This window comes from Aspergillus nomiae (genome assembly GCF_001204775.2).
Source record: "Aspergillus nomiae NRRL 13137 chromosome Unknown contig00127, whole genome shotgun sequence".
Lineage (NCBI taxonomy): Eukaryota > Fungi > Ascomycota > Eurotiomycetes > Eurotiales > Aspergillaceae > Aspergillus > Aspergillus nomiae.
The window spans coordinates 44064-59227 of record NW_015378182.1 but is presented as its reverse complement, the minus strand read 5'-3'; the positions used below and the strand labels follow the sequence as shown (position 1 = coordinate 59227).

Sequence of the window (15164 nt, the reverse complement as noted above, 5' to 3'; positions counted from 1 at the left end):
ACAACATTCTAGAGCCGCTTTGAACACGTAGGTAGATAATAAAGTATAGAAAGACACAGTCTCCTATTCGTACATATCCGAAGGCTGCACCCATTGCTGTACAGAATAAGAGCCTCAACCAGCCAAGGCTTACTCTCATTGCAGCCAGCGTAACAAGCTTTTTAATAGTTAAACATGAAGTTTAGTACTTTGACAGGCCAATACAAGGCAGCCATATTGCCTCGGTGGCCGAAGGATTGCGGGATTACGAGGCAGTGCTACCTAAAACCTTACTGTTGCGACAACCGGCATTGATCCCCAAGGGCACCAAAGCAAACAGATATGTTTTGTTTCTCTCAATTTTATTTCTTCTATTTTTCTTCATATAGCAGCAGCAATCGTAAGTAAGCTACCCCGTAGTGCACAGTCATAGCAAAGCAGAAGTCTGATCCAGAAACTGCTGACACCTCATCGTGCGTTTAGAGTACTTGTCAAGTTCAGTCCCTGCGCAAACTATGGATTAAGCTTTAACTACAAAAGCCCCACAAGGATCTATTCTGGATCCTAGTGGCCAAAGAGGTGCATGGACTCACCTGGCTTTGGTACTGTAAATCCTGCCTAGAGCAGGCTGAATATTACAGACTGAGTCAAGAATTAGTCACATCACATAATTGCATTAGCGTTGGAGTACATAGACTAAAAGAGAATTCATATGGTTACAATTCTGTGCCTAGGGATTATTCGTCCGTGAGCCTGTCCTTTTCTTCTCGTGTCAATAATCATGACCCACTTCATGAAATCAGGATTCAGAAGAGAGCCCCAGGAAGCTAGCATGGTTCTCGACCATAGTTGCTCTGATCGCATCCACCTACTGCCATGTCCGTGCGGCTAGAACTCTGATGCTGATCGCTGTGGGAAGGAAGATAACACGGTGTCCAACCTCGATGGCAAACTTTTGATAGGACCCTAAATTTGCCCCAAAGATAGAGGTATCAAAATACTTAACCGCTCTCCCGATCTCACAGCCTAAACTCAATAAAAAACGTGATATCAATAGGAAGGAATACGAGTCCCAGGTCGATAGCCATACACTGTCCGTTGTTGTGCTGGGGATGCGATCTGATCTGTGACCCGGTGCCATGGAGTAGAATATGTTGGGAGAAGTTCCATGGCTGAATGACATTTTGCCTCCGCAAATTGCTGTCAAAACACAGAAATTAAATCTATGACTCATAAGCTACGCCGAATCTGACGTAAATACAGATCCCAAAAGACTAAAATTTTAGAAAAGAAAAGATGATGCCCAAGAACTTTCGAAATTATATGGGAAGCCAGCAACGCAAGATCAGTGTAGGGGTGTATCGTTCCTGATATTCTGTTGATGGGGAGGAATCCTGTATCACCGGTAGCCATTTTAAGAGAAATAGACTAGAGCTGTGGAAGTTGTGAGATGGGCTTGAGACACGAAGAGTATACCAGCAACGAATTCGAACTGACCTTTCGGTTATTATTAACAAGAAGTCGCGACAAGGTCTAGCGGCAAGATCAGCAATGAGAAGAAGCTGCGACTGAGTCGGGGAATGATGTATTATTGGGATTCTGGTGACGTTGCGTGATTCAGTTGTTGATTGGTGTAGTAGTGATAGTAGTGTGACGGCAGGTACTGTGATGATCGAATCGGATCGATACAAAATCTCCAATGGACAACTACCTACCGGAAAATGGTTGAGGTGGTGTGGAATTGGTAGGTTGATGATATTAACTAAGTTATTCGAATTCAATAGTAGTACTTTTCCCCCTCCCCCTTCATTCCTTCCTTTTCCTGACAGTACCAACCCTTATCATGTGTGGTGTTTGTCATGCCCCAGGCAACAGGATACAATCTGCCCTTGCCTTCTCATTTAAATAAGTAGTTGCTACTGTGGTTTAAGCTATCTGCGTCGTATTATTCTTCATGCGGACATACTCCTAGGGAGTGCATGATCCCATCCACCTGACATCCCAGTGCGGAGTCGTATCATAGCAGTTTGCGGGATCAGTGACGGTCAAAACTATGCGAACCCTAAAGGAAGGTAAGCCGCTGTCCAACCTCGACGGCGAACTTTTGGCGGAAGCCAAAGTTCTCCCCAGGTATATAGAATAGGGCACTCGACTCGTACGGCAAAATTGAATATGTTGGGCATGACGATGGCAGTGCAGAACTCCTTCCTCAGACTGAGCTTATTGGGTGGTTGGAACCCAATCTTAATGACCGCCGCATCCCGAGGAACGAACTGCCCCAAGCTCCATACGCAGAGGGCGGCAACTTGAATTTCACCAGTGCCATTACAATGGAGCCTGTTACCTTGATCAAGGCAACATGCTGAGGGTTGGCAGACACTGAGTGCGCGATTTCCAGCTCCCTCTGGTACTCCAGGAAAGAGGCATATGTGAAGATAATCCTAGCCTTGTCGGGTTTTCCGAACGATATTTGGGCGTGATGGTCCATAATGCCATTACCTTCGCGCTTGGCATTCTGCCTTGCCAGAAACATTCCCCATTGAGCCAGTGCCTTCCCCTGTTGATTTCGGTACGGGCATAGGTTTCAGCTGGTACCATTAGCAAAATCAAGCACCTGGTGTCGAAGCCTCCCCACTTCTTCGCGTTTGCGCCTGTTTCCGCGTCTTCCGAAGTGTAGTCTATCCATCTTGCATTCAATCGTAAGGCGGCATAATCCTGACACCTCCGACCCACTTGGAAATTCAGGGCAAGGCTGCGAGCCAAGAGCAGGAGCTTCTTGTCTTCGTTGTTCAAAAATGGGGCGTCATAGGCGAGACCAGTTCCAATGCTCCCGTTTGTCACAAAATGTATGATGGCGTAACTGCCTTGCATGTCGTGTCTCGATTGACCCCCTACCCCAACCGTTCTTTAATGGGCATATCAACAAGCTCATACCCAGTGACGTGGGTGAGGACGTGGAATTCTAGAAATGCCCCATGAATAGCTTTGCGATCTAGAGTTGCTTTGAACTCAATTATAAGCTTTCGAAAAATACTTCCGCTTCGAAACTTGAAATGCATAGTTAAACCGGTTTCTTTGGGTAACCGGCTCGCTGGAAAGAATTCATTCGAAAGGTTACCATCAGGGCCTGTAACCTTCACGTGGAATTGCCCATATTTCCACTGAGTGCCATTAGACTCCTTAACTTCATCAGGATCTCTGGCACAAATAGGAACTAGCTTTTGGGCATCTTCCTTTTCTTTCGTCTTCTTGTTGGATTGTGAAGGCAGCGGAACCTGACCATTATTAGTGTGTCTGTGCCTTTGATAAAAGAATGCCAACTCACATATGCCTGGTACAAGAACTGATCGAACAGCAAGTCCAGACGACGATGCTCCTCTGCGAACGGCACCTGGTTGAGCTCTAAAGGCTCATTGTGGATAACCTGATCAGCCCCCCGAGTGACTTCTCTGATATCGGTGGTCTGGCTATTTTCACCGTCGCCATGTTGGCCTTGCCCTCGGTCATGAAGGTCTGCACATTGGACTTGGCCAAGGTGGCCTCAAACGTGCGTACCGCGCGTAAGACCGGCTGACTCCATGGGACACGCAGGCCAGAGGGCCAATCATGCCACCAGCAAACTTCTCAAAGAGCACCTTGACGCAGCGGCTACAGGGAACCTAGTCACAGTCAGGGCTACCCAGGCGTACCGATAACTGAACAGGACTAACCGGGGGAGGAACCTGGGAGACGACGGTGAGACGGATAGAGGCTTATGGAGAGAGGATGAGGAGATGGATGCCTCGAATAGATAGGAGAGGCGACCAGTGTAAGTGACAAGCTTTACTTATTCACGCTGAAAAGATTTCACTTTATGGGTGAAGCCCCTTGATGGTTTATGGTGACTTTTCCTTCTAGATCACTTTTGTTTCTCTTCACTTAGCTCTACCTTAGCTTATCATTCAAACTGGGGAAGATCAAACCTTGCCCTCTCAGATATGATCTAGTTCCTGCACGGGGATCTTTTGTTTCTTTCCACTAAAATAATGTCACGTCCTACCAAGACTCCTAGCTTACATTTATCTTCCCACATTCTCTGATCTGGAGCAATGGCTCCTACGGAGTCGTGGCCAAGTTCAACTTTTTATCCTGGTGAACTTCAAGGAGGATAAGAAACAGCTCTTGAACCACCAGAAGGGTGACTCATTCAGAGCCCGTGCGGCTAAGATTTTCGAAGACTTCGAGAACCCGCTTGGACAAAGTAGCCATTCTGTCATTGACGGCACGTAACTATGTTCACCATGATCGAGCAACGGATATCTCCAGCACTCCGTCTAAAGGACTACAATATGATATTGTTGATATAGTACAAGTCGAGGATTGGATCGGTCCGATCACCGTCGACTTAACTGTTTGGTCCTGAAGAACTTTGAGCCATATAGAACAGGTCGAGCTGTGAGTACTTCACCTTTGATAATGTCCTTTAGCTGCAGCCACAGCTAACTAGAATAATACATTACCAGCAGGTATTCCCTGAGGTGACCGGGAGTTTGCCTCCTATCTATACTGCCGATGTAATCCCCGCTTTCCGAACTTCGATCCCTCACGCAAGTTCTACCTAGACCTCGAGAAGTTTCGACGCCATTTACTTGGGAATTCATGATGAGGCCGCTCATATGAATTTACATGCTCAAATAGTCATGATAAAAAGGATGGGGATTATGAGGAGTAGCTGCGACCATGAATCACTCGGATTCACTCCTCATTCTTAGACTATTGCTTAACCTCAATAATGTACAGCTGGAGTGGAGAGGATAGGCTGAGTATGGCTGTCACTAATCGCCCGAGTACTGTCTTATGAGATTTCTAGCAGTTGCATCCGTCGTTATGAAATACGCGATATGCGAGGGCGTTGAGATTGGTGTCGACAAGGGAAGTGGATTGATGTCAATCTGACCTCAGGATTAGACTTTTCATTTAATTGTTTTTCGACTAAGGCCACTAGTGGGGACGAAAAAAATAAGAATAAAGACAACAATAACCATAAAAGAGACCCTGGGGTTTAATCTCCTTTGATGACATGTCTTGTTCACAGCTAGTTTCTACTTCGATCCATAAAAACGAGGTAAACTATTGTTAGGTTGCCTGCAGCAGAGATTGCACCATTTAGTACATACATGAACATTGATGTGACGGCTAGATAGTTAGGGCTTCTCCCAATGGACTGAAATAGACACAAACATATGCAGTTGAGGGGAGTTGGTCAAGAGCGCAGAGCTGCTGTCTCTGACACATGATCACATCGGTATACGTAAGAAATTTTAGTAAGACTCTTTTCAATGCTGTGAACGCGCAGCGGACCTAACACGCTACAATTTATATTCTTGGGTTCCGCACTCGTGCTTTATGTACGAAGAGGATATTCCACCGCGTGCCACCACAAACAGATCTGCCAGGCCTTGGTTTACTGTGTCTACCCATTAGTCAAGAAGAGAGTATTAGAAACTCCGTTCAACCATCCCTCGGTAATACTATGATATACGTTCCAAAACCAAAGGAACCCCCGACCACTATCCAACTAGCCGCTCACGTCCAAGCAATGACTCACGCCCAAAAGGAACTCTACAATGGATTCACAATGTTCAAGGACATAGGCGCGGTATTAGTTCTTAAACAAAATTCAGATAATAAACAATATTGCCAAAAAACGAGTGTCTGCGCTATAATGACAGTGACTTCCATGAAGCAATTCCTCAGCAAGTTTCGTTCACCCTCTAGATAGTGGTATCTTCACTATCCACGACCCTTTCACTATCCACGACATCCTCGTAATCCTTCATCCTGTTCCACGATTGCGCAGATCCTAGGCGGTTCATTCATCGTTCGGTTGGTTACTCTCGTTCACGGAAAGCCGCAGCCAGAGCATCGGCAACCAACATGAGTGACCTTAGAACAGGGGGTATCGCAGTACAAGGCATGTCCACAGTTGTACTTGACGCACATCTTGGCAGAGGGTTCTATGGCGGTGTCGGGAAGATAGAAAGTCTTCTGGGCTTGTTTGTCAGGTAACCTGGTAAAGTGGTGTATCTTCTTAGCGACTGGGCCTAAAAGAAGCGGCGTGACTTGGTGAGATATAGGTGGAGGATATACCTGGATACGTGCCTGATAAACACTTTCAAAGGAGGACGTGTATGAGGAAGATGGAAAGGGAGAATGACTGCCTGGAGGTGTCAATGATTTGATCTGCTAAACTGTAAGCATAGAGAGGTAGTGTAGTTATGGGTTGGTGAGGAGCACTCATATATATGGTAAGAAGTGATGGTCTACTAACTGAATCGATATACAAGAAGGAAAAGAGTGTGTCGTCTGATACAACCTGCTGACGGAGTGGAAGGAGGTAGACAACCCAAACTGCCAGCATACTTCCAATACCATCGCTCAAACCAATTTTTATTGATAATATCCTCCGCATGACCAATCCACATTATGCATGGTGCCCGAATCAGCATCCTTATACCTGCTTACCTTGCTCGCGTGAGTAAGGTTAATAGCTGAGCGGAATCCTTCGATCCTGTAGGATTGCGGGATGCATCCGGGCCGCCGAAGGGGCGAGCCTCTGGATTCTAGATTCAGAAAATTAGAATGAATGAAAATACTGATCATCACAGCTGAGAGCCTCTGAATAAGGAATTAATACCACCCCGGCCTATATCCCAGTCTGTTCGCGACAAGTTATCTATCCATCACATGTGACTGCGGATTAGAATTACAGTGCTGTATACTGAATACTCCAGCCAGTCTGATGTACTGGATAAACATCCGATATATTCATATTTTCGGGCTAAAGTAAAATAGGTTCTTCAAAAGAAAGTAAGCAGAGATATGGCCTTACCAGGTCATAGAACTCCAACAGAGCTGAACAATGTATACATCCTCTGTTTCTGTGGTCCATACGCGCCCGAATTCAGCTCCGATCCAGCCGCACCGGTTAACAGGTTGACAACGCGTCCACCCTTTTTAGGCATGGTGCATAGATATAGACACCCAGGACATATCACATGACGTGGGGCACTGCGACAGAGTCCCGGTCTATATCTCGCCAATCTTAAATTAGATTTGTCAGAGGCAACCTTTAGTGCCGTGCACACTGGTATACGTAAGGTGTATCTGACGTGTTCTCTTACGGACTGCTTCCAGCTTGGAAATCACACCTCCGATAAGAGGTTGTCGTTTCCTTTCCTTCTCCCAGTTATATCTCTCAAATGGCAACCTACACTCGGATTTCAGGGAGATGGAAGAGTTGGGATTTAGACTCGAGCATGGGGTTATGGGTCGTTTGAGTAGATTGTTCGGACCCCCCGCTCGAGCTAAAAAAGCATGTCAGTGGCGAACGCCAGGAAACTCTTATGATGAAGCTATCTGAAGAGATTAGATCGATTTGAGCAAGTAGAGGATGGACACATTTCCTACTCTTGGTAGTAAAACTAAGAAATCTCTTTTCCTGAGCAGTTAAACCCGATTGGCCTTGGTCGTGTGCTTATGAAGATGGCTACGATGGACGGCTCAAGATGCATGCAACTTAATCTATTTCCAATTTTATTACTTCATATCGAGAAAGTGATTTACACTGAAGGATATCTGGCCCGAGTTTAAGAAAGTCAACTAAGAACAGAAATTCATGTCGAGATCACCTCCCGCTTGACAGTTCGTACACTTTGATAAATATGTGGTCTAACTCGTGTATGTTAGAAGATATGTCTTCTTGCTCCTCAGGATTACATTCTGTGAGCTGCTTTTTTGGTGTCCTCTCTCTTCTAAAGTCATCGAAACTTTCATACAAGAAAGGTCTCCATGGTTTTCATATCTTGAAATTAAACAATCTAATCTTACGGGAATAGTTGAATTCAGATAGAAAATAAAATGTACTGTATCTTGACACACTCTTTTCCAGAGCACTTACCATTTAATCTTATTACGACAACTTTCTTCCCCTCCCATGCGCCGGCTCTCCAACATACCCAAAGAGGGGCTGCTGACTGCATATAAATTAACAGAATAGGACGTCTAACAATATAAGTATAGTCGCTCGAAGTGCAGATGAATATATGACGAACATTCATTTCCCCGTCACCATGCTACCGATCGCGACCAGTCCCTCCTTGTCAAAGAGAAACCCGTTCTCCTGCCAAAGGGGCAGTACACAACGTGCTAAGCCGGTGGTATTGTATCTTCAAATCTATCATTGAACATTACGACAACCACCTGGCAACACCGAACCTTCTCCCAATTTGTTGAAGTAACCTAGTAATGAAGCCGACCAGGGTCCATCATACTGCATTCTTATGGTTTTCCCAAGCTTCTTACAGTGTTGACTCGTTATAACCTACCTGGGACAAAAGGTAATATTAAACCTATAAATAGTTGCAAATAGGTAAGGTATTCGTATTTAACACTAAACAAGACCCGCTTTACCGCTGGGGGCCAAAGCCATGAGCCCCACAGCTGTAACAAGATTAGAGTTTAGAATGTGCGGCCCCGCTGAGTCCCACAATTCAAACCAAGGTTAAGCTTAATTTGTGGATATAGCGCTTGGATTGCTTGGCACGCAGCGTTTTAGAGTCCTGTTCCCTAGAACACTTTGAGCAATAGTTGGATTTAACGTGACCAAAGGCATGTTTCATTGGCGATGCAAACGGATTCACTCATTCTAAACCTTTCTCGACCGTTCCAGGTATAAAAGGTTCAGAGGCGTGGCCTGTTGTATGGTAAAAACCTCTTAATGAAAATTGGGGTCACGAAGGCTTTTCATCACGACTTCACTTGACTGATTCAAACTGTCATTGGCATTTCCACGTAATTCTCAACATCTCTTTACTGTACACACTAAGCATCATTTTCCAAGATGTATACCATAGCATCGAGCGCCATCAGAAACCACCACCCAGAGAGCATGGAGAAGCTTGTTACACCCCGTAATAGTGGTTCTTCACTTCGACAATTGTACATTACAATAACAATATACACAAATACTCATACCTATCGCTAATATCAAAGATCCTGTCCGTAAAATAGAATACAAAAGCACCGTGGGGTATTGGGCCTGTCATACCATGTTTACCACACATAATCCGACGTCAGCCTCCCAACTCCGCAGGGGCCATAGACCCTTGACCAGGACGAACCTTTGTCGGTGGAAGTTCTGCAATCGGGACAGGCTGCCAAACTGGTTGATACATGGGGGGCTGTCTTGGGACTGGAGCAGGGAGTTCAGCCGGCAGTTCAGCAGGAGCTCGGTGCTTTCGGTACTTAAAGAAATATAACGCGACTAGTAACGCTATCACGCCGATTGCACCAACTCCTACCCCTACACCAATGCCTACTTTGGCGCTTATTGTGAGATCACCGTTTGTCGATGAGGTGGTGATACTGGTGGTTGTCTCGGAGGAGGCGCTGCGGGTGCCGGAGGTCGTTGTTGACGTGGCTGTGGGTGTCGAAGTGGGAGTTGGGGTCGCGAATCTGATGTTCCATCCAACCACGGCAATTGCGCCAACCGTTGAGCTTTTGGATACCGTGGTGGTCTCTGTTTTCCAGGCAGTTTTGTCGCTATAAGGGGCTGATGCGTAAGTAAGGGTCATACCGGAGGAGACGTCGGATAGGCAGTCTCCATTGACTTTACCTGGCGTTCTATTTGCCAGATAATATCCTCTGAAGTGACGTGTCAGATGACACTGTCCATCTAGAAAATCAAGCGATGCATCAACTCACGAAGGACAGCACATGGCTAGCGTGCTAGAACCATTTTTGACAGAAGACGCAACGGTGGAGAAGTTCTCGGGGCATGTGAGAGGGCCAATGCTGACTGCTGTATGCTCGGAACCTCCACCACCTAACGCTCCTTGCTCCCACCAGGTTGTTACCGCTGGGGGTGCACATCTCACATTCGTATCAATATCTAGTCCGTAGCCAGGGTCCCAGGCTACTAGACTTGGTCCATTCAAGCGAAAGTAACTTGCACATCCTGAAGGGGGGAGCCACGCTGTGGTGAGAGGAATAAATGATGTGACTGTGCCATCGCTCGTCTCAGCTGGATACAGCGTGACCGACATTCGGCCTGGGTCACGCAGATGCCTTCTCCCAGAACACTGTCGTGGACTATCCGTTGAGTGGACGTGCGAAGAGAAATTATTTGCTGTTGTGGATGACTTATGGCAGACTTTTAAAGTCAAAATTGGCTCAGGAAGTCATACTCCGAACGGGATATAGTATATAACATCAGCGCGGAAGGGGTTACCAGGCTGACAGGTATCAACAAAAGGGGGGCGGGGGCTTATCGGGTCAGAAAATAAAGAAAATAGTCGTCTCAATGCCAGGCGGCTAGAAAGCTCTTTTGGAGAGTCAGAGATCCCTCGATTGAGCCTAGTTTTCTTAGACCGGTATAGAGCCAATGCGGTGCAGGCGCTACACGTCTCTCGGTGCTGTTTCTACTAATATCTCAGGTGCGACAACATAGTCCAATGATCGACAAAAGACCCAAAACCAGGGGAAAACCCTTGTCACGCCACAGTAACACTAGGGCTAAGTGCCAATCACATCCAAGCATATTGGACACTCGGTAAAATGGTAGAGTGGGACAAGTCCCTCGGCGTTCATTCCTTCGGTTGTTCTGTTTGTTTCCTACTCCACAGGCCCCTATTTGACTGCCCCAAGCCCCAATCCCTCCCATCAGACATCCAGTCAGAAATAATGTCATCAAAGGTTGTTCGGCGGAAGCAAAAGCGTGTACAGTCACAGAAACCCAGAGCTTCTCGATGGTGTCCTTCGCTTGGCTTGAGCTGGAGTGGTAAATGTGTATTTACCAGCTTACTAGCCCTAATAATAGGAAGACACGTTCAAACCAGAAGCTGGGGAACGTCTTTGGACTTTCTTCGACCCATCGACAAAGACAGATATTGGTCTAGTCACCGGTAGAAGGTCAAAGACTCTTTCGTGATTAGTTGGGATGCTTACGCTAAGTATGCCTGGGGTAGGTTTTCTCCTGATATATGCTTCGTCGTGTTGTCTCAACAGTATCTGGAAAGGCCAGTGGACCAACTTGCGCGAATAAATATCACTGATGCCTCGAACAGGGCAGGATCGCTTTCATCCCATCTCTAAAACTGGGTCACAAATGAGCCCCAGCGGTCTAGGATGGATCATCGTCGACAGCCTAGATACATTGATGATTATGAATCTGACCACGCAGATTTCCGACGCCCGCAAGTGGCTTAATCGTGACTTGACTTATAATCAAGATCAGGATGTGAACACTTTTTAGATGACCATCCGCATGCTTGGGGGGCTCCTGTCTGCTCATTACTTGTCCACTGTGCTTCCAGACGTTTCCTCCCGCCGGGACTATATATATCTGTCCAGAGCTGTCGATCTAGCGGATCGGCTGCTTGGTGCATATGACTCCCCATCAGGGATCCCATATGCCAGCGTTAATATTGGGACCGGAAAAGGCCTTCCTCTCATGCAGATGGTGGCGCTTCATCTACGGCTGAAGTCACCACACTCCAACTGGAGATGAAATATCTAGCCCACCTTACCGGTAAAGAGGTATACTGGCGTAAGGCTGAACACGTCATGAAGGTTATATATAGATGACCATCGCATGCAGGGTGGCCTTCTCCCAATCTTTGTGCACCCAGATACTGGATACTTCAGGTACAAAGAAATTCGTCTTGGAAGTCGCGGGGATTCATACTATGGTATACTCTCATGGCAACCCTTTAATTGGAAGAGGAAGGGGCTGATTTGAATACAGAATACTTAATCAAACAATATTTGCAGACTTCCGGACAGGAACCAGTTTACCGTGAGATGTGGGAAGAAGCATTGGCCGGGATACAAAAGCATTTAGTGACCTGTACAAAGCATTCAAAGCTTCAGTTTATTGCTGAGCTGCCACATGGCATAGGTGGACCATTATCCCCTAAGATGGATCATCTTGTCTGCTTCTTACCGGGCTCCATCGCGATCGGCGCGACTGAAGGACTGACTGAGAAGGAGGCGCGAAATCTACCCGGCTGGAATTCTCAGAAAGAGCAACAGATGCAACTGGCACGGGAGCTTATGAAAACATGCTGGGCGATGTATGCAGTCACGGCCTCTGGTCTAGCTCCGGAGATTACCTGGTTTGAGGTCGACGAGGCCGATATAGGACCATCATCTCGTTCACCTCCCATGGCTAGAAGTAACAACGACAAGTCCTCTTGGGAGCAAGACTTGAATATCAAACCTCTGGATGAACATAACCTGCAGCGACCAGAAACGGTTGAGAGTCTTTTCTTGATGTATCGTGTGACCAACGATCCCATCTACCGAAAGTGGGGATGGGAGATCTTCAAGGCGTTCAAGGAACACATGGTAGTGAAAGATGGCGAAGGATACACATCCTTGCAGGATGTCACCAAGGTCCCCACACCACAACGTGATAATATGGAAAGCTTTTGGCTGGTAAGACGCACAATCTCCGGCCATAGCCCGTGGAGTTCGGAGTTAGGTAGTACTAACTCATTATAGGCCGAGACCTTGAAGTATTTATATCTCCTTTTCTCTCCAAAGGAATTTCTCCCGCTCACTGAAGTGGTTTTCAACACCGAAGCCCATGTGCTACCCCGGTTTAATCAGATCAAATTCCAGAGAGGCTGGAACCGTCGGGAACTTTGATGTCTTGGAGCAAACCTTAGTGACCACCGATGTGAATGATATCGAAATATAAGCAATAGTATGGTATTCTGTGTTTTGGTCTTCTTTTTCTGTGTTGCCCTTTCCTCGTTTCATCTCATTTTGGAATATTTGCTATGCCCTGTTCAAGATGAGTTACTAAGTTAGTCTGTTTGTTACAATCGTCACACAATGTATACAGCATGATTGGCACGGATATGCCTTGAGAAGAGAATTTTTGGACCAAAAGAATCTAGCCATCAGTCAACGCCGGCACCTTGATATCCGGTTTCTCAAAAACGGCCTTCCAGTGGGCCCGGACGGTGTCACAAAGTCCACTTTTAGACTTCCAAGTCTCAAAGCCGGATTCCATTGTGCACGCTACAGACATAGTCTCCTCCCAGAATATACGCTCAGCATCAAACCCAAGCCGCCTCATAGCCTCTGGTGGATAAGTCCACAGCCTTGTTGGACTTCCATCAAACCCCTGCAGCTTCGGCCCCAGAAGCTCCTTCCCTGGGTTGAATTCTGGAGCACCAGCATGAATAAAGTAGACACGAGGCGGCTTCGCCACGGACGGATCCCGGACTCGCCATTTCCCTTGGCTTGTCAGATCATAGTCCTGGATCGGATCTGCTTGGGCGTATCCTGCATTGATCGCGGCCTGGGAATTTCCGGGCTTCAGATTTCCGAGATCAACCACGGTCTCACTGACGGCGTAAAAGCTCTGGTTTAGAGCAATCGCCGCGTGGAGGAAGGTGTCTTTGTCGCCTGCGCCCGGTGCGCCTTGCCCGAGTAGCGAGTAATAGTAGTTAGGTCCATAGTAATTATAGTACGCAGCAAGGAGCAAGCTGCGGGTATGAGTTGACTTGGAGACAAACATTATCCCGGCTTCGGTAGCTTGTCGGGTTGTAGAAGGGGGTTCGGGCTGACGCGAAATGTTGAAATATACCGGGGCGGCTGTGTTGGCCCAGAAGTCTGGCCAGGTGACCAGGCCGGTGGATGCGAAAGGTTCAGACTGGAGGAGTGCCATGGGGTCATGCAGAGGAACGCAGTCGGCATCCAGCCATAGGAACTTCTCAAAAGAAGAGAAAAGCATGGCGAAGGACTTGATCTGAAACCCTTCTATGGGCTGGATGCTCTTGGTCTCATTCCAATCTGCCAGTATCTCAGAGAGCACCAAGCACTTTGCCCCCAGCTGGGGTAAAACCACCTCGCAAATATGCCCTTCATACTCTGTCCGATCCTTCATGAAGAGTTCCACTGGCAAAGTCGATCCCGTCCGGCGCAGCAACGATAGAGACACCACGAAAGTAGGCAAATATGTGCCTCCGGCCGATGACACTATGCCTACTGTTCCCGGAGCGAAAGCATCACCGATGTCTAAATTCTGGATGGCCTGAACAAAGCCATCGTGGGCTGATTGCATGGGCTGTAGTATTTCATCCACGTTGGTAAGGAGATTTGGGCGAGGGGTCTCGTGTATTGCGTCAAATCGTGGGAGACCTGGGCTGCCGTTCTGGATCGGTTTGGGACAATCGGGCACATACTTTTTCAGTAAAGGATGCAGATGCTGCCATAAGCGAGACCGTCTCTCTTGTAGTGGACGTACTAGATTTGGAGGCTCCTTATGCCAGAAATAATATACACTAAGGAGGCAGAAAGCGGCCAGGAAGGCCGCAACGATGGTTCTGCGACGGGACAACATTCTGCCGGAGGAGCTGAGGCATGGACAGAACCCAGGAAAGACGCGACCAGAGAGAGGGAAATCATAAGGAGGCTGAAGTGACAGGGGACCGTGTGTTATATCACACGCTAAACACGTCTTGTTGTTGACCGGTGCAAGCGTAGACGCCTGTGGCTGATCACCTCGGTCTCCGTTCTTGTTTCTGATAGGGTTCAGTCCCACCCTAGGAAGCAACGATGCTCTCCCGAAAGCTTCGGCCTGTCCGCTATAATTCAATTAATTTGCTCTCAATGTAAACCCCAAATGCTGCTCAGCCGGAAGATCTCCTATGCCAGACTTATCATCAGTCAGACAGAATTCCCTAGGCAATAAAATATGTATATCTATTTGACCATTGAGACTTTCTAAAGAACTAATAAATTGAGGTAATAAATACTTACATATATATATGTTATAGCTGTGTAGAAACACCCTTCAACATAAGGATATTTAAGCATACAGCTACCAGATAAAGATATTGCGAAATGTGCTTTTAAAAACATCGAGGTGTACTGTAAAACGAAGATTCAAGGGAAGCTTTTGAGGTAGAAATATACCTCCGTCCTGAACCCGCAAAGGCTTTAGCTGATATGCCGCAGTTCCCTGAAGTCCCCTGGTAGACTCTGGTGGCTACATGTTCTAACCTAGGTCCTAGGTACAAGTTCCGGAAATGAAGGGTGACCTGTAGCAGTGGTGCAGTCAAGAACATGATGGAAGGGTGTAGAAGGATTTACTGACATAGTCCATCTCAGTAAACCAGCAATGGATAAGG

At 46.9% G+C, this 15164-nt stretch overlaps 3 protein-coding genes across 3 annotated transcripts; 1 reads left to right on the top strand and 2 right to left on the bottom strand.

Moving 5' to 3' along the window:
- Nucleotides 1-9092: 9092 nt before the first annotated feature.
- ANOM_005475 (uncharacterized protein) lies at nucleotides 9093-10064 on the bottom strand (the record flags this gene model as incomplete). The annotated part of the gene is made up of 2 exons (XM_015550732.1): nucleotides 9093-9663; nucleotides 9724-10064. The coding sequence occupies 2 exons, from the start codon at nucleotides 10062-10064 to the stop codon at nucleotides 9093-9095; spliced, it is 912 nt and encodes a 303-aa protein (XP_015407049.1).
- Nucleotides 10065-11611: 1547 nt separating this feature from the next.
- Nucleotides 11612-12669, top strand: ANOM_005474 (glycoside hydrolase family 47 protein; the record flags this gene model as incomplete). Its single annotated transcript, XM_015550731.1, has 3 exons — nucleotides 11612-11708; nucleotides 11765-12456; nucleotides 12523-12669. 3 exons carry the CDS (start codon nucleotides 11612-11614, stop codon nucleotides 12667-12669), a joined length of 936 nt encoding a protein of 311 aa, XP_015407050.1.
- Nucleotides 12670-12919: 250 nt separating this feature from the next.
- On the bottom strand, nucleotides 12920-14374 carry ANOM_005473 (uncharacterized protein; the record flags this gene model as incomplete). Its single annotated transcript, XM_015550730.1, has 1 exon — nucleotides 12920-14374. One exon carries the CDS (start codon nucleotides 14372-14374, stop codon nucleotides 12920-12922), a length of 1455 nt encoding a protein of 484 aa, XP_015407047.1.
- Nucleotides 14375-15164: the final 790 nt, after the last annotated feature.